The sequence below is a fragment of the Lissotriton vulgaris genome, chromosome 7, assembly GCF_964263255.1.
Source record: "Lissotriton vulgaris chromosome 7, aLisVul1.2, whole genome shotgun sequence".
Classification (NCBI taxonomy): Eukaryota; Metazoa; Chordata; class Amphibia; order Caudata; family Salamandridae; genus Lissotriton; species Lissotriton vulgaris.
The window spans coordinates 197060708-197084550 of record NC_141695.1 but is presented as its reverse complement, the minus strand read 5'-3'; the positions used below and the strand labels follow the sequence as shown (position 1 = coordinate 197084550).

Below are 23843 nucleotides of genomic sequence, written 5' to 3'. Positions count from 1 at the left end.
GATAAGGATTTAAGCTCCCGGGATATATGCTGAGGCATACGGAGCTTCCAGTATACGTCTTTTACTTCCATATTTGAAATTGAATTGGTCTAGGGCCCCACCGGGTTGGAAGTATCACCGGCAGAGCGACCTTTGGCATATACGCAGCCATTTTGAGCCCTGAAGATTCGCGTAAGCGATGAAACACGTGTCGGCTGGCTGTTGTAAAGCATACAGATATTAAAGAACCAAGGATTTGGACCATTTCTCTGCTACATCATTTGTTTACTTTTGCGTGTACTACCACCTACGTGTACATTAATACTTTGTGTGTGCATAGGGTATCTTCGTGTGTATATTGTTGTGTTTTGCCAGTTCTCTGGTTGAACTTTTGAGTGGTTATTAGGTTTTCCACTTACCCAGTTGCACCACTGATATTGCTTCTCAGTGCTCCTATAATAGGCTGTGCACCCAGTACTTCATTGACACGAAAAACCTTTCTGCCTGATACAGTGTACACGGCACCTGCTTGCATTCTCCCTTCAAGCATGGACATTTAAAACGAACAGAATGTCAGGTCAGGACCACATCCTATCATTGTCCCCAAATTTGTAGTGAAGAGACGCAGCATTCAGGTAAGGATTGAGGGCCATTTATGAGGAATTGACATAGGGCAGTGCCGCAAGTCTTTTTGGCGCTCTACCTTACCTCAATGTGAAATGCCAGGAATGCACTGTATTTATGAAATACAGTGGATTCCGATTCTTCCCCCTGTGCTGCCTAGCACCAATGTTTGCTGCCTAGCGCCAATGTAGGCACTCCTGCACCATGGTGCAAGTGTGCCTCTGTTGCAGGCAGATTGTTTTTGTGCAGGAAGGCGCACCACGCAGAGTGGCTTTGCATCGCCTCATAGATAAGATTAAGAGGCTCGCACAGCCAGAGCGTAAAAAAAAGTGATACTCTGGCAGCGCAAACCTCTCATAAATAAGCCCCTGAGTTTATTACAGAACAAGCTTGTGGCACCTCAGTACAACCCAGTACTAGATCCAACTGTCATCCTTCACATCCTACATTCTAGAACTTCTCCCATGACAAATAGATAACCTGGATATCACACCCTCCAAACCAGAGGGGTAAGCCCATTTCCAAGTGACCTTGCAAGCTAGTATGTTGTGAGTTCTGATGCGTTCTGGAGATCCAGCCTTTGACCGAGCTCTTGTAACGGTATGAGGTCACACAGGAGGGTTGCCATTGTGTAGCTGGACGTTGGTGGACAAGGACCTCTGTGCTTGTGCTGTATCGGAGGTTTGAGTTGATGAATAAAGCCTTATATCCAAAGGCTATATTATATATTAAATTCATCATTACAATTGCGGCAAAGGGTGACTTGAAACTCAGCAAACTAGCTCGGAGCCACCCAACCATTTATGAACACCTCCTTCAAATGAAGACTGCAACAGAAGTACAGCGTAAGTACAACTTTGTTGTGGGCATGTTCTTCACTTGCTTGTGAAGTATTCACATCCCTGTGTTATTTTCTCTGGGGCGGATCAATGTTTTGGTCTATAATCACACTCTTACATGTGAGTGTCCATTACTGCTATTGGACTGCCGCGAGGAAGACATGTGAGGGACACCTCCGCAGCCATCTGTGTGTGCAGCTACAGCCTCCTGCCACGTCACAAGGACCATCAAGGAGGGACGATCACAGCTGTTGCGCTTGCATGAGCACATCCGTCACGCTGTGTCGGCTATCTTGGATCGAGCCCGGCACTGTGCACAAGATAGCAACAATAGTTTCCTGCATTGGATAGTAACAGCGGTTGCTGAATTCAGCAACCTTTGGGAGCATCCAGCTTTTTTTCAGATGATACACACACCATGCATATTGCCCCAGAAGGGAATTTTCAGCAATTTAATCCAGTAACATGCAGACCTGGTGTGAAGCGTGTGTCAAGGATCAAGTACTCATTTGTGCTTGGGGTTAATTATTTGGGTGACATGCACACTTTCCACTGTGTGTTACCAATCGAGAGACCTCTGAAGTGCAGCAAGTATACAGTGACATGCACACCAGCTGTGAGTGTGGAGCAAGTGATCATCATTAATTGTGGAATTCGTGGCAGTGGCTACTTTTATGCTGTAGCTACTTAGGTAACTTTTGTATTTTAGCTTCAACATGTTTGGGTGAGGGGTCCAACTGTTGTTTTGTGTTTACTTGTTGAGAATACTGTACTGCTATGGCTGCAATGAATCTTCCTGCTCCACAGTCTTTCATGGTGAAAGATGAGGAAGTGAATAACTCGAGTTTGGAAGAATGGACGGGCATATTATAAAGAACGGCGTTAAAAATTATCGCCGGTTTAGCGGCAGAAAACTGCTGCTAAAACGGCGATAATGGGCTTGGTAATATGCCCTTGAGAATTCCAAAAGAAGTCCATGTTCTGGTGTGAACATGGGCTTCTATTGGAATTCTCCAGGGCATATTATCAAGCCCATTATTGCCACTTTAGCGACAGTTTTCTGCCGCTAAACCGGGGATAATTTTAATGCCATTCTTGGTAATATGCCCCGGAAAGATTGCTTCATTAACTACATCGACAGTTCCGAAAGTGAGGATATGTCTAAAGACACAAAGAAGAAAAATTCTTTTGCACTGCCTTCAGCCTTGGTATTTGAGGGTGTACAATCTCATGGAAAAGAAATCTTACTCTGGGGATGAAGGAGACGTATTTGACTTAGATGCTTATTTTGCACCCATAGTGTGTAATTTCCACCATCATAAACAATGTCCCAATGAGAAAATAGAAGACCTTGGGCCAGAAGTATGTGGCCAAATAGCGATCGCTAGTGCTTGCGATCGCTATTTGGCAGCGAGCAATGTAGGCAAGTTGAAACCTTCTAGCAAAATAAGGAATCGCAAAATTGCGATTCCTTATTTTGCTCTTGCATTTAAGGAATCGCAAATTGCGATTCCTTAAATGCAATGTAAGTAGCACAAAAGAAAGTGCACTTTAGCCTTAAGGAATCACTAATCCAACTTCAAGTTGGTGATAATTAGGGATTACCTTTAAAAAAACACTTTTTTGCTTTTTTTAAGTGCTATGTGGCACACATTCATGCCCTAAGGGCATGTATGTTCCCCACATGTGCACACATGCACATTTCAGGGGTGCAACTGGGTGTCCTTTTGGAACCCTGGCACCCTTGAAATTGCCCGCAATTTGCGAGTGCCTCTTGGTGACTCGCTAATTGAGGGAGCAATTCCTATTCATTCCTATGGGCCTCTTGGCCCACAGGAATGAATGGGAAGGTATTCCTTAATTGCGAATTGCAATTCGGGATTCACAATTAAGGAAATTTAAGGAATCGCAAAAAATATTGCGATTCCTACCTACATTGCATTTTGCGATTCCTTAATAGCGATTCCCTAAAAATCGCTATTAAGGAATCGCAAACATGCATTTACCTACATCTGGCCCTTAGTGGCTGCTTTAAGGTAATTGGTATTATCTTGTAACATTGGGAGGATTAAAGATGAATTGGTATATGGCCAAGTCATCATGCACTGCAATAATCCCAACCTACAAGATAAGTTATGGGTTTATGGGAACTCTAGTTTGCAGGAAGTTACAGCCATAATTAGCAAGACCAAGCTTACTTCCAGGTGTGATAAATCTGTGTTTTCTTCTAGTAAAAAGGAGGGTGGTGAGGATATAGTCAAAATTGTTAAGGGAAGGAATCCCCACAAATGTGATCAAGTCAATCAAAGAAGGAGGAGAAAAGTGTAGAAAAACAAAATCCAAGGTGGAGGATGACTGATTTGAGGGAAAGTGTTACAGGTGTGGTAGCACCTCTCATTTGGCCCAGGATAAGAGGTGTCCTGCTTTGGGCCAGAAGTGTGCAAAATGTAAGATCATGGGACATTTTGCAAGTGTGTGTCGCAAATCAAAGTCTGTATAGTGTGTGGTCAAAGAGTGCGAACAAGATGGTCAGTGGACTAATTCTGATGTAGAGGACTCCCGGGTTCTTAGTATACATGAGTGGATGAAATGGGTAGATGCAAACACAGGAAAAAACCAATGCTCAATGTGTTGGCTGGTGGTGTTCAAGTGACCCTAGTAGCAGATTCTGGATCGCCTTACACCAGTATTAATAAAGGCACAAGGTCAGATTTATTCCGTGGGAAAATTGGTGCTGAGTTTGAAGAAGGCAGGCATTCAGCCACAGAGTTACACAGGCGAGGTTATTAATTTATTGTGATACCATAAGCTGCTATTTGAGTTTATAGGGAGACATGCTGAGTGTAATCTCTATGCGTCCATGTCTGGTCCTTGTGTTCTGGGGTGGTGGGATCAAGAAGATGTGGGCATCCTGCTTAATTCCAACAGTCCGGATCCTGTCTTAAGTGGGGGCAGTGATAAGAAGGAAAGCAGCGAATGAGCAATGACATCCCCTATGGGGGGAACATCCATTACCACGTGGTTTTTACACTGCACTACCATTACAACGCGGCTTTATAATGCAAGTCGTTACCACGACTTGCACTGGAGGGCGCTCTAGGCTAAGGAATAGTAGATTTACTATTCCAACACCTTCCCTACTGTACGTAGGCTGGTGTTGGAATAGTAAATCTTACTATTCCTAAGTCCAGCACCCTACAGCGCAAGTTGTGGTAACAACTTGCGTTGTAAAGCCCGCTTTGTAATGGCACGAGGGGTAAAAGCCCACGCTGTATTGACATACAACCTTTCCTACGCTTTTCACTGGTTCATTGGGCGGAACATCAGGGTTTTGCGCACAAAATAATTTTGAAAGAAGATGTTCGCTCTTACATACATAAAATAAGGAACATACCTATGAGTGTTAAGGATGAGGTAGTTAATGAGCTCAACAAATTGGTGGACAGTGGAGCAATTGAACAAGCCAAGTCATTGTACCTGGTAGCCACCCCCTTGTTGTGGCAAAGAAGGAGAATGGCCACATCAGTTTGTGTGTGGACTTAAGGGAACTTAATAAGAACATTTAAATGGATATATTCCCTCTGCCCAGGATTTCTGATTTGTCGTCCTTTACTAGAAATATGGAATGGCGTTCAACTATAGATTTTACTTCAGTGTACTACCAGGTCCCTCTCTATAACAGCAGCAAAACATCTCACTGCATTTATCACCCCGATTGGTGTGTTCAAGTTTAGCTGTGTTTCTTTTGGATTACCGCCAGCCACCGCCAGGTTCCAACAACTCATGTACCAATTGTTAAAAGGCATATGAAATGTGATTTTCTACCAGGATGACATCTTGGTCATGGGTAGGAATAGAAACGAGCATGATGAGGTCTAGCTAGAAGTATTAAGAATGTTGAAACTTTATGGGTTGACTGCTAAGTTGCCCATAGTACAGGTTCACAAGCAACACTGTAAAGGTATTTGGGGCATGAGATCAGCTAGCAATGGATCAGTCCTAAGTCTAAAACTAGTTGATACTATCAAGAAGGGCCCTGTGTCCCAAAGTAAGGATGAGGTAAGATCCTTTTTAGGATTAGTTGAGCTCTATTCCAAGATTGTTAATAAAGTCTCAGTGAAAATATTTCCCATTCGCCCACTACTCAAGAACCAGTGCAAGTTGTTATGGAGAGATGACGCCAATTCTGTTTTGACAGCATTAAGGGGGATATTTGCTCTGCACTAGCCCTTCAAAGTTTTGAACCCAAGCTCAAACGTGCCATCACCACTGATGTGAGTGGGAAGGGATTAGGGGCAGTGCTGTCCTAGGTGCAGGAAGATGGAACAGAGGACATTGTAGTCTACTGTCCGAGCACTCACCCCAACAGAGAAAAAGTACTCTGTTATTGAGAGGGAGACCTTGGGGCGTGTGTGAGGGCTCAGAATTTTAGACAGTTTGTTTGGGGCACTAATGTCATAGCGCGAACGGACCAAAAACCTCTCACAGAAGTCATTCACGTCACAGGTTTTAAGAAATGTGTCTCTCAGTAGTTCATGCACGTCCATGCAGTTCTTCAATTTTATGTATGAAATAAGTTAGGTGCCAGGGATGCATAACATAATTGCAGACTTTTTAAGCAGATGTCCATTACCTGCGGATGGTGAGGTAAAGAATGACTAGGCTGATTGGTTGGTGGCAACTGTTTTTGGGGAAGAACTGCAAAGTACTGGCCATGAGAAATGGGCCAATTCAATCTTCCACAATGATGTGTTAACAACTGCTTTTAAGTATGTCCAAAATGGCTGGCCAGAGAAAACTCTGTTGTGTAAAGACCTTATTACATTTTGGGAAGTAAAGAATGAGTTATCTGTCGATGAAAAGTTGCTATTTAGATGGGGCATGTTATTTCCACCAAGGGCATCCCAGAATAAGGTTATAAACCTTTGTCAAGAGGGTCACCTTGGGAAAGTAAAAACCAAGTGTAGAGTAAAACAATCATGCTAGTGGCCAGGGGTGGATAAGAAAATTGAGAGGGTGGTGAGGGAGTATGTGAAGTGTATTAATTCTGACAAAACCTTAATCACACTTAAGCCACCCTTGCACCCTATTGCAGTCCTGACTATGCCTTGGGAAAAAGTAGATATTGACATCTTTGGACCTGTGAAAGATGTTAATGGTTTGCACAAATACATTCTGGTGCTGGCTGATCACTTTACCAAGTGGCCTGAAATCAAAGTAGTGCAATGAGCAGATTTTGAATCGTTGTTGTGCTTCTTAGGAGAGGTGTTTACCCTTGAGTGGTTGCCAAAGGATATTATTTCTGATAATGTAGGACAGTTCTTGGCTGATAGTTTCAAGAATGTCATGAAGAATACTGCAATTGTACACAAGACCATGTCCCTTTATCATCCCGAGTACAATGGAAGTGTTGGACCTTTCAGTAGAGTCATAAACGGGATAATTGAATTGCCAAACATTAATGGGATGGATTGGGAGGGATTTAGAAAACGGTGGGTGCCTACAGGGTTACCCAATGGGATTCAACAGCCTATAGCCCTTTTGAACTGATGAGGGGGAGATCATCATGTACTAAAGCTAATATGGGGTGTATAGGATGCACGATGATTGTTTCTTGGTCACCAAGAAAAGTGAGGAATTGCATGGAAATGAAACAAGCTAAATATAAGCAAAAATATGATCACTTACATGGTGTGAAAAAGTGAACCTTTGTGTTGGTGACTTTATGAAGGTAAAAAAGGGAGGTTAACTTGTAAAGGAGAAAGTAAATGCTCTACTCCTCTGAAGGTGGTGAAACTTTTGAGTAATTCTGCACTACTCTGTGATGGGAAGGTGTGGCATGATAAAAGACTAGCATTTTTCAGGGGGAGAACAATTTCAGGTTTGAGAGGGGAAGGCTCTGGGTTGGGCACCTGGATGAGTACTTAGCAAAGAAGGCAATCCCTTTTGGGGTATTGATAAGAAATACCATCCCTGTCCATGCGCCAATGCCATAAGAACCTACTGAAAATGGGTTAACTCTGTTCCTGTGTCTCACGCCCCTGATGGATTTGAGAATGGCTGTGGAGTTTCAAATTGTAGAGGTCAGTCTGGCTGCAGGTTCTGGACAGTCGGGAGTTTTTGAAGGAGTTTCTTGTTGATTCCGGCATAGGGAGAGTTGCCGTAGTCAAGTCTGCTGCAGATGAGTGTGTGCGTGACAGTTTTTCTGGATTCGGTTAGGATCCATCTGAAAGTCTTTCGAAGCATTCAGAGGGTGTTGAAGCTGGTCGAGGAGGTTGAGGTTGATCTGGCAGTTCATTGTGAGCGATGAGCCTAGTATGATGCTGAGGTTTCGTGCATGGTCCTTCGGGGTCAGGGGATTTCCAAGGGCAGAGGGCCACCAGGAGTCATTCTATGTGGCGGCGGCGGCGGAGCCATGGATGAGGACTTCTGCCTTTTCTGAGTTGAGTTTCAGGGAGCTTTTCTTCATCCAGGTGGTGGCAGCTTTCATGTCTTCTTTGAAGTTGGGTTTGATGATGCTGGGTTTGTTGGTGAAGGAGAGGATCAGCTGGGTGTCATCGGCATAAGAGACGATGTTGAACCCATGGTTCCTGATGATGGTTGTGAGGGGGTGCATGTAGACGTTGAATTGGGTGAGACAGAAGGAGGAGCTCTGGGGCACTCCACAGTTGGTCTCTGTTGGTTCCGAGAGGTAGCGAGGGAGTCTGACTCGCTGAGTTCTGCCAGTTTGGAAGGAGCGGATGCAGTTGAGTGCCTTGTAGCGGTTGCCGGTGTCATGGAGTCTGGTGGCTAGGGTTCAGTGGGAGATGGTGTCAAATGCAGCCGAGAGGTCCAGGAGGATGAAGACTGCCGTTTTGCCCCGGTCGAGAAGGGAGTGGGGATGACTAGGTTGGGGACATGAAAAGAAACTTGCAGGATTGTGGATCCTGAAGAAGCAGTAACTTTGAAAGTCTGAAAGTACATTACTGCCTACTCAGTAAGGAGGCGGGTCTGGGCTGCCTTGTCCTCATGGATGCTGTGATGAGTCCTACTGTGTAGGAGATAGGGCACTCCAGGGCGGTTGCTTTAATACCTGTAGGGCTTCTTCTGCATATAAGTGGACCCCACAGCTATGAGTTTTTTACTGTCAGCAAATTGTCTAGGGCCTAAAGAAATGAGGAGCTGTGTCAGATTAGAGTATTGAGGCTGTGAGGGGTCACTGTTTATATTGTCATAAATTAAAGTTCACCACATAATTTGCCGTAATTGCACACTACAGAAATTCCCAAAGCGATAGTAAGAGACCTTCATAATTGACATAGATATGTGATACCCATAGAGGAACAAAGGGTTTGGGGGTATTATAAATTTGCCACAGTGGCTGAGTCGTGTTACAAACTTTGAAGCAAGGGTGTCCCATGGGGCTTGTTCCGTTTCATGTTTTAGGTAGCCACTGACTATATAAATGATCCTCATTCAGATTCCTTGTATGTGAAAGTACCGCTTGTGAATATCCTGAAGATCTGTAACGGATTAGGATGACAATCTGAACAGATACCAGCTGTAATACTGGAACAAGAGATGCTGAGAAATAGGTGAAGTTCAGGAAAATGATGTCTGTTATACTGAAGGAGACCTCACCAGTAAACAGTGGGATCCCCGTATGCACCTCTGACAGCATAACTTCTATTTAGCGTAGCCTAGATACAAGACATGCCATTTGCAGAGACATGCCCTGCTTAGCATCATCTCCCCTAGGTCTACCATAATGTCTGACTGAACAACCTCTATGAAACACCAAAGTCAATATGGCTGCAAACTTCTAGGAAAGAACAAATATAGGGGATCATTTACAAACCTATTACACCACCAGTGAATCACTTTTTTTGACTCACCAATGGCGCGGAGTGCAGCCCCTTATCTGCTAGGCCATGCAAAGCCACTTTCATGACCTTATAGATACGGAGTAAGGTAACGCAGGCGTTCCATGGGCATTGCAGTGGGTATTCCTGTACAAGGGTATAGAGACAAAATATCGACTCCAAAATATCGACTGGACATAATATCGAGTTTTAAATATAGACTGGACAAAATATCGACTGGACATAATATCGACTACAAAAATATCGTTTTTCAGGTAAGTGAAGTAATATCGACTGTATAAAATATAGATAGCAAAAATATCGATTTTTTAATAATATATAATATTTTATAGTGTATTTTTATGTAATAATATGTGTGAATAGTGTGTATTAATGTTATAAAATATTTTATTACATGAATTTTGTTTTGATAATAATTGCGTAATGTAATTCTGTAGCGGGTTGTGGGTTTATAGGGGAAGTAATTTAATAATAATTAATTAATTAATATATGGTTGTTAATATTTTTAATTAATAATTAATTGATAATTAATTAATATTAATTAGTTAATTAATTAATATAATTTTGAATATATTTTGTATTAGTAAATAATTGTTAATTAATTAATTGTAATTAGTTAATTACATTAATTAGAGTACATTTTTAATATATATAATTTTGTGTTATTTTTAAGTAATTAATTTTGAAAAAATAATATTAATTATTAAAATAATTACACCTAATGTTCTAATATATTTACTTTATTGTTATTGTTAATTAATAATTAATTGGTAATTAAATAATATTGATAAATTTTGGGTAAAGGAGCATTTTTAGGGTTCAGGGTCAGTTTTCAGTTCATGGGTAAAGGGGTATTTTTAGGGTTCAGGGTCAGTTTTCAGTTCATGGGTAAAGGGGTATTTTTAGGGTTCAGGGTCAGTTTTCAGTTCATGGGTAAAGGGGTATTTTTAGGGTTCAGGGTCAGTTTTCAGTTCATGGGTAAAGGGGTATTTTTAGGAATCAGGGTCAGTTTTCAGTTCATGGGTAAAGGGGTATTTTTAGGGTTCAGGGTCAGTTTTCAGTTCATGGGTAAAGGGGTATTTTTAGGGTTCAGGGTCAGTTTTCAGTTCATGGGTAAAGGGGTATTTTTAGGGTTCAGGGTCAGTTTTCAGTTTTTGGGTAAAGGGGTATTTTTAGGGTTCAGGGTCAGTTTTCAGTTTTTGGGTAAAGGGGCATTTTTAGGGTTCAGGGTCAGTTTTCAGTTTTTGGGTAAAGGGGTATTTTTAGGGTTCAGGGTCAGTTTTGGGTTTTTGGGTAAAGGGGTATTTTTAGGGTTCAGGGTCAGTTTTGGGTTTTTGGGTAAAGGGGTATTTTTAGGGTTCAGGGTCAACAAATAAGATTTAAAAAAATTATTTTTATTATTTTCATTTATTATTTAATTATTATAATTTAATTTAAGTCGTTTTAAGTATATTTTAGTAATTAAAATGTAATATTAATTTAATTTAACACTGTTTTTAATAAAGTCGATATTTTTTACATCTATATTTTTGTTAACGATATTTTGTACTCGATATTTTTGTACTTACCTGTTTGTAGATACAAACTCGATATTTTGACTGTCGATATTTTGTCCACGATATTTTGGCAAGTCGATATTTTGTCAGTCGATATTATTTCAGTGATCCCTGTACAAGACCTATGGATTTTGACACATTCCCGGATTTACAAGGACCGGTAAACCTGGGAATGCGGCAAAAGCCGACACCTCCCCAGGTGAGATGTAATGAGGAGAAATAACTTTATTTCTCTTTTCTTCTTCTCTCTATGCATCACACATAGAGGAGGAAAAGGTATGCCTTCCTGCACAACAACAATCATTCCAACAATGCGACACCCTTGCAACATGGTACAAGAGTGTCTGCATTAACACATGACAGCCAATTGCATGCCAGCACTGTGCAAGAGGACAGGAATATGCTGTATCTTATAGATTTGGTGCATTCCCGCCCTTTCCTTTTGTCAGCAGGGCAGCACAGCAAAGTGACTTGCTGTGCTGCCATGCAGCAAAAATTGTAAATGAGGCCCATAGTATTTGTAACCTGCTACATCAGGGAGACTACCATGTGTGCCAACATATGCTGATGAAATGTCTGTCATTTTTAACTCACTATGGTGGATTTTTCTTTCCAGTGTTTTTTCGGTAAAGTACATTGCAGGCTTATTCCTCTAGTGCTCTATTGTTCCCCAATTGAAAGTATAAAACATATCTTTGGATTATCGAAGATTTACAAGAATTTGAAGCATTGCATGCGTACCTCCAAGGAAAACAAATCCTGACGTCAGCTTTTGCTTTCTGACAACTTTCAGGCGATTGTTGAACCAGATGACTAGAGACTGGATGACCACTGCTGCCACCAGAAATATTAATGTCAGGATAGTAGCAGCACGAGCGCAATCTATGAAAACTGGGAGGAATCAAGAAATATTCAGATAAGCAAGAGCACAACATTCAGGACTCATTCCTGATGGTACATAATTAGTCCCACTAAGCTTAAATTGTCCGTGTACATCACCATCACTACTGTTAAGCTAGCAGGAGGATCACCTTATATCCGTAACTTGTCATGGTGACTATCCTTAAGTTATCTACTTGGACCATTTCAGCCTCCCATGAGTTGTTTTGTCTAGCTGACTCACTCCAGCTACCCGTAGCCTGTCTCGGTGGATTATCTGATATTTTTAACTTGTCTGAGTGGATCACCTCAGCCACTCTCAACAGGTCTAAGTGGATCCTTCCAGCTACAATCTACCTAGGAGGATCAATCTTCCAATGTCTCAAATCTTAACTCATTTAAGCAAATTACCCACCATCCTTAAGTTGTGTAGGAGAAAGACCATACCAAGTTGTGTGGCTTGATCACCCCTGGTACTCTTTTCTTGTCTTGTTGAATCTCCTACTATAAATTCATCTTTATGGATCATTACAGCTACCCCATACCTGTCTTGTATTGGTGGATCAATTAAGCTATCCTTAACTTGGCAGTTAGATCACTCCAGCTACATTACATTTGTTCTACCCATAGCTCACTGTCCTCAGTGTATCTAGTTGGATCATCCCACTATACTCAAGTTGTGTGGATGGATGACTGAAACTATCCTTCACATGCCTAGGTGGATCTCCCTGCTGCACCTAAATTGGTTAGGTTGATCCATTCACCTATCCCTAACTTGTTTTGTCTGGGTGGATATCTCCCTTTACAATGAGTTTATCCAGGGAGGCATTAAGACTTTGTAGTAAAACATCATTCACTGCCCTAATCATTGAACTGTGTTAGACACCTCACCTACCCAAAATGGCTTTCTCAATCCTTTGCTGCCTCTTCTAATTTCTTTCCTGAGTAGTCAGATTCAGGGGCACAGGGAAAAGCAGAAGGCAGACCGGGGTGCCCTTGATCCCCGTCTCCCTTGTTAAGGCCATATGTTTCTGTGATTACACACTGCATGAGTTACCCACACATTATCTATGTGCACACCTTTATTCAGAGCAGAAATGGAAAACAAAATTATTTAGCAGATGAGCTATAAAAAAATAAGATGTACTCACATGAAAGTGAAAAATTTAGGAGTAATAGTCAACAATAAATTGACTTTTTGTGATCACATTAGCTCCATCTTATCCTCTTGCTTCTTAATTCTCTGAACTTTAAGGAAAATAAAACCCTATCTCTCGGACGTTAACTTCACAACAGTTGTCACAGTTCTGGTTATGTCACGTTTGGACTACTGTAATAGCATTCTCTTGAGTGCCCAAAAACAACTGCTCAATAGGCTTCAGATAGTCCAAAATGCAGCTGCAAGACTTCTGTCTCGGTCTAAGGAGAATTAACTCGATTACATTGACTCCCGGTTAAATAAAGGGTCCGTTTCAAGGTCCTTTGTATAGCCTTTAAGGCCCTAATGGTATCGGCCCGACCATTTGAGAATAAGATTAAAATGGTATACCCCCAGTAGAACCTTGCGATCCTTGGGAGCTAAATTTGTCCAAGTACCCACCTTCAAGAAAACCAGCTGGGGCGGAAAGAGTTTTGTTACCTGCATGTCCAAGGCCTGGAATGAATTGCTGTTTCATCTGAGGAACGCTGATAACCTTCTCTCCTTCAGAAGGGGTCTGAAGACCTGGATGTTCTCTCATTAAATGCTTTGACTACCGATTAGGCTGAACTCAGCGCCAGGACACCCAATGGTAATCGTGCGCTCTTCATAAATTCAACTAACATAACATAACATGACCCACATGGTTGCAGGGCAGGATCTTGCTGGCATCAGTGTGATCCTGCCCTCAGCACATGCGGATGATATGAACCAACTAATAATGAAATATCAGATACATAAGTGAAGCCTACTCAGTCACTTAAGTGTTGTGCAGACCAAGCACACAGGACTTTGGACGGCCGAGTGGCCTAGCTCTGATGCGTCATCACTCCAAGATACAGGAGTGAACAAGGACTACCCAAAAGCCATGCTCTGAACTAAGGAGAAGACCCATGATTGGCAGGTGATGTTTAGGAGCTTGATTTTTTCAGACTACCATGAAATTGAAAGCTCCATGAAAACATGTTATCTTCAAATATTTATAGAAAATGGAAACAATACTTTGCTGAAGCAAAATATTAAATCCAATCAAATAATTTGCTATATCTCTCTATAGCACCAATCTATCCAAAAGGCAGTGGTGGGTTGTTCATGGTCCAACGCATGCATAAAGACAGCGAGTGTTAGGAAGGGTAGTTGAGTTAGGGACTGGTAATGAATTGTGATGTAGTGCTCCTTAAATAGCCAAGTCTTTAATTCTTTAATAAACTGGAGCAGTGATGATAACTGTGTCTTCAAATATCTCTGACATAGAATTTTGTCTTCTTCCTTGCACCCCTTGCGGTGTAACGCTGCCAAATATCTTGCTACGCATATAGGTTGTGGAAACTTGAGAGAAGAAAACATTGATTAACACTTACCTATTGGTGCAGTATAGTCAGTTCTGTGTGGGGGAACTGTAAAGGAAAAGAAACAAAAAGATTGATTTAGTTCATGGGTATATTATTAATTTATTTTGCTTAAGATTTTTTGGTATATAACCCTGATTTTCTTAGAGGGGTGTCAGTGTGCGTTAAAAATAGGCCTTAGTCTTACAAAAACATAGAAAAAGAGGGAGCAACATGGAAGCACAGAACCTTTGAGAAAAATCAAATACAAAGTAATGGGGCAGATACGATGTGAGTGAGTGGAAAGAGAGAAAGGATGACATAAATACATTTGTCCTTCAGCAGGTTTGAGGGAAGGAGAGGCACTATAACATTCAGGAGAATGTAGGGGCTGTTGACAGGATAAACATGATCCCTTACTTTTAATGAGGTTGAAAGGTCTGGTATAAGGAGTCAACTCGATACTTTTTGCATTTGCCCCTCCTATTTTTCTGAAATTTTTTTTGCTGGCTTTAGGAGTCGCTGCACTTTACCAGGTCTAACCAATGCTAAAGTGCATGTGCTCACTCCCTTAAACATGGTAAAATTGTCTTACATCTGATTGGCATATTTAATTTCCTTAAAAGTCCCTAGTAAAGTGTATACCATGGTCTGTAAATGAAATGCTACTGGTGAGCGAGCTGCACTTATTGAGCCACCCACTCAAGTAACCTCTTAAAACATGTCCAAGGTCTGTCATTACAACCTGTATGCAGTTTTAAATTGCCAATTCGACTTAGCAAAAGAACCCTCTTGCCAAGCCGTAACCCCCCTTTCATTACATATCAGCCACCTCTAACATAAGCCCTAGGCACCCTATAAGGCAGGGTGCATTGTAATTGAAAGGTCAGATATGTACTTTTAATTTTTTACATGTCCTGGTAGTGAAAAACGTACACATTTGTTTTTTACTACTGTGAAGTCTACCTCTCCCATAGTATAACATTTGGTTTCCTTATTACATTTGATAAGTGCTAACCTTTCATCGGGAACAGGTGGTAAAGTCATATTTGGTGTCTGAGAAATTGTAATTTAAAACCCTGTTTAATGGTATTTTGAGTCACAATTTTGAAAATGCCTCTTTTAGAAATTTGATATTTTCCTGCCCTAACTATTTGGTGCCTGCAGCCAGCTCCTTGGTCACATGACTGGGTGTGGTTGGCAGCTGGTCTTCGTATATTTCTCCCAGACAGCCACACAATAAAGATATTAGGTGAGCCTGGATTTGCCATCTCTGGCTGGGGTGGGCAGCGCTGGGAACAGCCCATTTTCAAATCAATAGGCAGTGGCCTTCCTTCACACAAAGGACGTCACACTAGCCCATTGTGCCTGTAGCCAGGCTAGAGACAGGACAGAGAGGCAGGCAATTCCAAGCACTTTTCAAAGTGAATCTCTATAAACCTATCCTACTTCAAAGAAGGCACCAGGTATGAAATTAGGGCCCTCATACCCACTCTTCACATCACCTTTGGACCAGTGGAAGACGAAGAAGAAGGACTGCTCTGCTGCCCTGCTGCAAAAATGACTGTGCAGCTGCTCCGCCTGCAAGACGGACTGTTCTGCTCCCCTGCTCCTTGTGGAAGAAAGACTGGACCTACACCCTGACTCCAAGCGCTTCAATCCTACTCCCGGACTCTGCCTACTGTGAGTCCTAAACCCCAAAGTGGTGACTCTCCAGTCATGGACCCTTGGAAGTGGGGATACACATGCTCTGCCAGCCCAGCTGTGGTCCCCATCAGAACTAACTCAAAGCAACACAACCAAACGCAACCCTTGCAGCTGCTCATCGGAACTGATGCAGGTTGATGTAACTCGACGCATACCTTGCCTCACAGCGCTATTATCAGAACCTACTCAGTGCAACGGAACTTAACGCAGGACCCCACATCATGCCTTGAAACCATAACGGCGCAATGCCCTCTAAACAGGACATGAAGTAAAATTACCAGCAGGCCTAACCTGGTCTCTGTATCCAGCCCATGCTCCATCACAGTCGGCCTGAACTTGTGACCTTGTCTCAGTCCCGCATGATCAGATTACCACAGTGGGTCTTCTGTGCATCTAGGCTTTATTTGTTTTAGCTAAACCTTTGAAATTGCATCCCTCCCAGTTAAGTTATTGGATTTTTTATGTTTTGGTGTAAAATAATGTATTACATTTTACTCTAGGTGCTGCATAAATACTTTACACATTGCCTCTAAGTTAAGCCTTACTGCTTTGTGCTAAGCTACCAGAGGGTTAAGCACAGGTTTAGAGATTGTGGTTGTTTCTTGAGAATGGCTCACATTCCCCCGCAACCAATAATCCAATTTCTCACAGGAATAGTGCAGGATCTTATTCCTTTATTGATTGGCTAGGGCAATATGTAAAGTACAATCACCCCTATAAAGACGCCCTAAAAGAGGCTCTCCTTTTAGCTCCTTAGTTTGTATTTTTAGACCCTAATAACTGCTAGCCTCTTCATTACTTTTAACCAAACACAAATAAAGCTAACAATGTATTCACCGTTTTAGGTCTGGCCTAGAGACACCTTTATCTGTTCGTTCAACCGTATCAACTGACATTTTTTTGAAATAAAATTAAAACATTTGTACATATAAAGTGGGGCTTTGAGTTAGCCCTTGTCCTTCATTGGTCTATTTAGCTGTCATTCATATATTGCTCCCATTCACCACAGCACACTACAAGGCTATTATTCAGCACTCTTCAACCAGTAGCTCTCTTGCACTGTGAGGGCCAACATTTTTACCTAATCACATATGCACATCAACCTAAAAAGAAGTACACTTCTGTGCTAGGGCAGGTGGGACAATACTTTACTTTTCCGGTGCTTTTTTCTTTTCCATTCTTTATTATTCAGTCATCCTTGTGTGTTTAAACTATAGTTGCATGTTACAGTAATTCAAAGCCAATAGTGCATTTTCTTTGTGACAGTAAGAATATTTTCCTGGTATGTGCATTAAAAGTAAAAACAGATTCTATTCTTGTCTGAAATACATCTGACTTGCCTTAAATACAGCTCCTCTGTTATATTAAAATGTCATGCGATGGTTAATTATTTAAACAATGCAAACAATTTATTCTATGCGGATGGGGGCAATATTTAGGTGGGTACATGCTTTCTTTAATCTTTTTTTATCAAAGTTTGTTACATATGCTTCCAATAAAAAAAATATTTAAAAAATATAACCATAGCATAGAGGAGGCAGAAAGGATGTGGATTTTTTTTTTATTACAGTCGTGTAGTAGTAAAGAGGGTGGCCTTAACAAAATACTAAAATGCTTAGGATGCAACAATTAAGATAGTGCAGTATAATCATCCAAGACCTTCAGGACTTGCCAATGAAGACTAATGCTACTCATGTGAAGATGTGTATTTAGAACAAATCTTTGATCATGTTTTAATTATTAGTTCAAATGGATGAATGATTTAGATACAACAAACCTCTTGACCCCCTATAGGTATTACATCCTAGTGTTTGGAGATTTTGAAAGTCTGAATTTTAATTTTGAATGTTTTAGAAAAGAAAGTGCTTTAATGTCACACATCAAGTTCCTGTGTACACCAAGTAGTCCCTGTACCACTCAAAATGTTCCAGATTGCCTACTTATAGTTTGTGTAATACATTTTGAGTTCTACAACATTTTTCTTACATTCTAACTGAGGAAGAAAAGAACACTCAGACTTGTTGTTGCAAAGATTCCAGAGGCCCATGTGGAACTCTGGGCCCGACACCCAGTAATCCGTTGCCAGGGAGATCACGCAGCAGAGGATGCTGAGGACGATGAAGCCCAAACCGGTCACTTGCAGGACGGACATCTTTAGTTCACCAAGGTGGGCGCGTCCTCTTCAAAGGGGCGTCTGCATAAATGACAATAATCAGACAGGTGAGCTTTGAGATCTCAACTCCTGCACCATTGTTCAGTAACACCAACACTGCAGTCAGGAGGTCTAAGCCTACATCAAAAGCGTTTTCTGACTAATTTCTCAAAAAAGTTATAGATTATGCACATATTTTCTCAATACCACTGTATAGGACTATTACCACTCATGGCCTAAACAGCGCATTAATCCAACATAGCACACATATCGAGATATATTTGAAATATTGGAGATTTTCGAGTGCACTTTTCACCTACATCCATTTCTAAACAGGGTGGAGCCAAATTGTATGGCAGAACAAGTTACTGTAAAGAGCTGAGTTGAAATTTACTCACATTGAGTCTGACAACTGATCCTTAGTAATAAAGACCATTTTCGGATCATGGGACTGTATGTGGTACTAAAACACAGAAAGAACCACTTGGGTCTATGTATATTGCTAGCCTAACTGGAAAATGAACCACCAAGGAATGTTCTTTTTGTAGGACGTTTTCCCCCAACCATCATAGGTGGCATGCTTCATCATTGGGGAACCTCCTCATATCGTGATGCCTAATCACTATACAGGCTACAACCCCCTCACTCAGAGGGTGGAGCTCAGGGATGTTTTTGTATTAGGAGAGAAATATACTAAATACCAAATTGTAGAGCAAGGGGTGGTGAGGGCAGCAGAGCAAGTGAAAAAAGTGATGATTAAAATTTACTATAAGGTTGTCAGGGCGCACCAACTCGGTGTACACTGACAACTGGCAGCCGAGTAAGAAAGGAGCTAGGTGCTGCAAGAACTCCAGCTCATGTCATCCTTCCTGGTCTGACATCTCACATGAACAAGAAGTAACATCAGGAATACAGGATATAGCAGAGGGTCGGGCTCGTGGAAGCTGCCAATTATTTTGTGGTTTTAGGTTCGGCTACGGATTCCCTGGTAACGGACAAGTATAGGTAAGGGTGCTCTTAGCAACAGATTGAGTGGGACCACAGCGGCTTGAGTAGGTGCGCCCCTCTCTCTCCTGTTGGTAAGATCCGCAGTTGCAGCAAACTTGTATGGGAGAGAGTGTTTGTAACTTTGCCTGTTTGGTTTCGTCCCTGTTGGCGAAACGTGCATTTTCGGAGGTCTCATGCAGGGAAGAATAAGGGGCCATATTATCAAGAAAGGGTGATACATTATAACCGCTTTTATCAGCAGGAATCTGCCGCTAAAGCAGCGATAATGGGCTTGATAATATGCCCTTGTGAATTCCTATAGAAGCCCAGGTTATCATCAGAACCTGGGCTTCTATGGGAATTCACAAGAGCATATTATCAAGCCCATTATCGCTGCTTTAGCGGAAGTTTCCTGCCGATAAAAGCGGTGATAATGTAACGCCCTTTCTTAAGGCCCAAAGTGACAATTCCTTTGTTGATTCTTCATTGAGCACACTCGCTCTCGTTAGTGAAAGAGTGGGGAGCACGTTGATTCATCTCAGTTTCCTATTCTTAGATGAAAGACTCTTGCAGAGAAATTGCTAGTTGTTTTGCATCAGGAATATTCTTATGCGGTATTAAGTTAATGTATTGGATGGTAGGGACTATTCCCCAAAAAAGCTCCTGGAATGATGCCAGCCAGCTGTAGGCCTGATGTCTGATTCCTATTTCGTGTAAGCGCTACAGCAGCTTGAGATGAGGTACCGTGTCAAATGCAGTATCAGCATTGCTTTGCCTCCCCTATCAAGGATGTTTCGATTGTGCCCCGTAACTTCCAGGAGTGCAGTCTCAGTGCTAAATTGGGGGCGGAAGCCGGATTGCATAAGGTGAAGAATACCATTGGCTTCCAGAATTTTGGAGAAGGCAAGAAGAAGGGAAATAGCCCTATAGTTTACTGCTTGCTTAGGGTCCTCTGTACGTTTCTTTAGCAGTGGCAAGACCTTAGCTTTTTTCCAAATAGAGGGAAACACCCCTGTAGCCAATGAGGAATTGAAGATGTGGTTTATAGAGGGATTAATTGCTGGCGCCACCATATTTAGAACCATGCTACGGCAAGGATTGAGGGGGGAATCAGATTTGAGGCTTTTTAATGCTGCTGAGGACTGAGCAAGGGAGATGGAGGTGAAGGCATCTAAGGTGGCATATGTGGAAGGAGCTACACTCAGCCCTTGACTCTGAGAGAAGGGTGCTGGATTCGCAAAGCTTTTTTGGAGGGACATCATTTTTTCATAGAAATATTGGTCGAGCTCTTTGCACCATTCCACTGATGAAGTGCAGGCTCTTGAGGAGAATACGGGACGCAAAAAGGAATCAACAATTTTTAAAATTTCCTTTACTTTGTTGTCTGACTCCATAATCCTAGTATCAAAAAAGCTTTTTTTTTTTAGCAAGGTGCAGATTCCCTTGGTATACCTTTAGTGCAGCTTTGTAAGCAAGTTTGTTGTCTGTGCAGAACTTTCGTCTCCAAATTCTCTCCAGCTTCTTGCATTGTCCCTTACAGAAGCTAAGCTCGGTACTATACTAAGGGGCCTTCGGACAAGATCTCGCTTGGGAGGTCTTTTTGATAGATGCTTGTGCGTTCACCGTCTCACTGATCCAGTTATTTCGATGAGAGGTGTCACATTCTACTTTCCCTGTCATGATTGGGGAGGTAAAAGCCAGGGCACGGTTAATGACCTCTGGTTGTAGCTTATGATAGGCCAGGCAGGTGGAGGTTGCACTATTTCTTGTGGGCAGCTTACTGCACATCTGAGACCACGTGAAAGAGATGAGATAGTGGTCTGTCCACTGGAGAGGAGTTGACTGTGCAGTTACTGAGTTCAGTTTAGAAAAAACCTGGTTAAGAGTGTCCGGTCAGGTGAGTGGGTCCAAAGAACTCTTGTTTGAGTCTCAGGGAACTCATAATTTTCTGTAAAGCAATGGTTTCTGGCCATGTGGTATTGTCTATGTGAATATTAAAATCACCCAATACCATGAAATTAGCATACCTCATTGCCCAAGGTGCCAGTGCGTTTTGCAGTGAGTGGAGGCACTTGCTGGTAGGGCCAGCTGGCTGCTACACAAGGACCCCTGCTAGCGACTGATTCGGCAAGAGGGTAAGGCAGAAACCTAAAGCTTCGATCTCGTGGTGGTCTGCTAGCTCAACACAGGTGCATTCATATTCTTTTTTAAATATGATTGCTATCCCTCCTTCTCTACCAGAGTTGAGGTCCTTCCTAAGGGTCCTATAGTTGATAGGGATGGCTGATGCTAGTGTGGGGTTGGCTATAGGCAATAGCCATGTCTCTGTAAAGAAGAGTACCTCTGGATCCTCATCCCTCAGTAGATCAAATATTAGAGTTTTGTGTTTCTGAAGTGATCTCGTATTGAGTAGGGCTGCCGTAAACTTTTTCTGAGTTGTCTCAGTGACTGCGGAACTATACATGGGCCGGTGGGGGGCCAGTATAGCAGGAGTCCAAGCGCAGCTGGGTCAAATAAAATCTTCACAGGGTGTACCAACATGTTGAACATTTCATTTCCTTAGCTAAACTGAATAACGTATCCCTTTCATAGCAGAAACCGGCAAAGTGGCGGGCGCTGCCCGCTTCCTGGATGCTGACAGGCGCAGACGGGCTTGCCTTTGGCATGCCAGCGGTGCGCCCCCTGCGTGTGTCCACACTGCTGCCCCATTTATGTCCATGAGTGCAGGGAGGGCAGACCACTAGAGCGTGCACTCCCCGAAAATGGCGCCTCACGAGGGTCTCGTCCCTACCCGGCCCGACCAGGAGGAAAGTGCTCTCAATGCACATAGCCAAGTGAAATACTAAATTTAAAGGTGCAGGCAATTTAAAACAATTTTAAAAAAAGGCAATAAGAGCAACAGGTTAAAATGTAGAAAAAACTGTTTTAAAACAAGTCCTAAGACTTAAAATGAATCTGATTCTAATTCGAATTCAATGACAATATGAGAAAGCAAAGTGCAGCAAATTACGTATAGTGCAACGTGCGGCACACCAGAACATGGACTTCTATTGGAATTCTCAAGGGCATATTATCAAGCCCATTATCACCATTTTAGCGGCAGTTTTCTGCTGCTAAACCGGCGATAATTTTGAACACCGTTCTTCATAATACGCCCCTTGGAGAGTTGGTGCAAATAAGAGGATATAGGCTGGGGGGTACCAGACCCAATTATTCTGGAAGAATTGACTTTCAAAGGAGGGATATCTTTACCTCTCTTCTGTTGAGTACAGACTTGCGATTCTGAATGGGCGCACGCAGATGAACAGCCCTGCAAACTGCACCTACAGCCGTGGTGCAGGGAGATGCTTGGCACAGAGTGATCGACCTGAAGATACACCCTACAACAGAAAAGGATCATGAATGACCTACTTGCAGATACAATGGTAGATGTTGTTGAGGTGATGTCTACACACATTAAGATCCAATTCCACCCATGACTCCGGAAAAAACACTTAAAGTAAGGTCAGTAAGCGGGTTTAGCAGGCTATGAGTTAAATATGGAATCACTAATTCTAGTATCTTTCAATACAAAGATGGAGAAGATTGCATTGTTTCAGATAATACTTATCCATCCCAAGAAGAAAAAAATAAAGAGTAGCAACCTACTGGATTGGTTTGACATAGAAATATTACTCTTATATGAAAATATTTTCAATGGCTTTGACAATGTGCAGAATGTTGCCTACTTCTGAAGCAAGTTTCTGGGATTTAAGAAGAACATAAAAAAAAATTGTCAGGCAAAAAAAAAACCAGAGGATGCAGCAAGAGCATGGAACATTTTTATTTGCTGCTGTAGGAGCAATAACGCCAAGTAATTCTAGATGATGGGGTAACAAGCATGGTCACAAGATTGAACACTGCATCGAAGCTAATGTGTGGGTTGCTCAGTTTACAATGCTATGTAGAAGATATGATCCTGACCCTATACGGTGCATGCCAGAAACTTATGATGCTGGTAGCAGTGGCAGTTTACACCTTCTCTGCCCTGAGCCAGCGAGATCTATAAGGCAGCAACAGGCTAATAAAGCATGATGTCCTTATATGGTTCCTGTGGAACTTCTGTCAGCAGACCCAGTTTTCTGGGCTGGCATCTAAGTGAAGGTCTATAATTCGGTGCTCCGGTCAGACTGAATTCCTCAGTCCTGTCTCTCTGCTATATTGGCCCCCTGCATAAGAAAGGAAGTTGCAAATTATAGGCCCATCTCTATTTTAGATGGAGTGGGGAAAATGTTTGGGTGAATATTCCTGAATCGTTTCCATGGTTGGGCTCTGTCTGGGCATGCTGCCCGATGACATTGCTTCAATGGACTATGTGTCTCGACAACAACAGACTGCAAGGCTAGAAGATGACCCATCTTCTTTATTGCCAAGGGATTTGTCGACAAAGTCTTTGCTAATGGCATGAATCTGAACTGCATGAGTCCTGTAGTCAGCCTGCTCTCCATTGCAGACAACTTGGATATTGGATTTAGCCCTGGCTAGCGGGATCAGATGTCCACGGTTGGGGTTTTATTACTCTAAGCACTGTAATTAGATTACATTCATAACTTCGGCTCTGCTTATTGGATTTTCTAATTCTGTGTGGTGTATTTTTGTGATGTTTTCATTGTGTTACTGTGTGTGTGTGTTGCACAAATACTTTACGCATTGCCTCTTTACATAAGCCTGACTGCTCTGTGCAAAGCTAAC

General features: G+C 42.1%; 1 protein-coding gene across 1 annotated transcript in view; it reads right to left on the bottom strand.

The window, feature by feature from the left end:
- LOC147701178 (claudin domain-containing protein 2-like) overlaps nt 1-23843 on the bottom strand; it is a 171797-nt gene that overhangs the window by 35224 nt on the left and 112730 nt on the right. The window contains exons 2-4 of the mRNA XM_086929933.1: nt 17960-18167; nt 14300-14335; nt 11603-11752 (exon numbers count right to left, since the gene is read on the bottom strand). Coding sequence (XP_086786059.1) covers nt 11603-11752; nt 14300-14335; nt 17960-18125 — 352 coding nt within the window. The 5' untranslated portion in view covers nt 18126-18167. The remainder of the gene's footprint in view (nt 1-11602; nt 11753-14299; nt 14336-17959; nt 18168-23843) is intronic.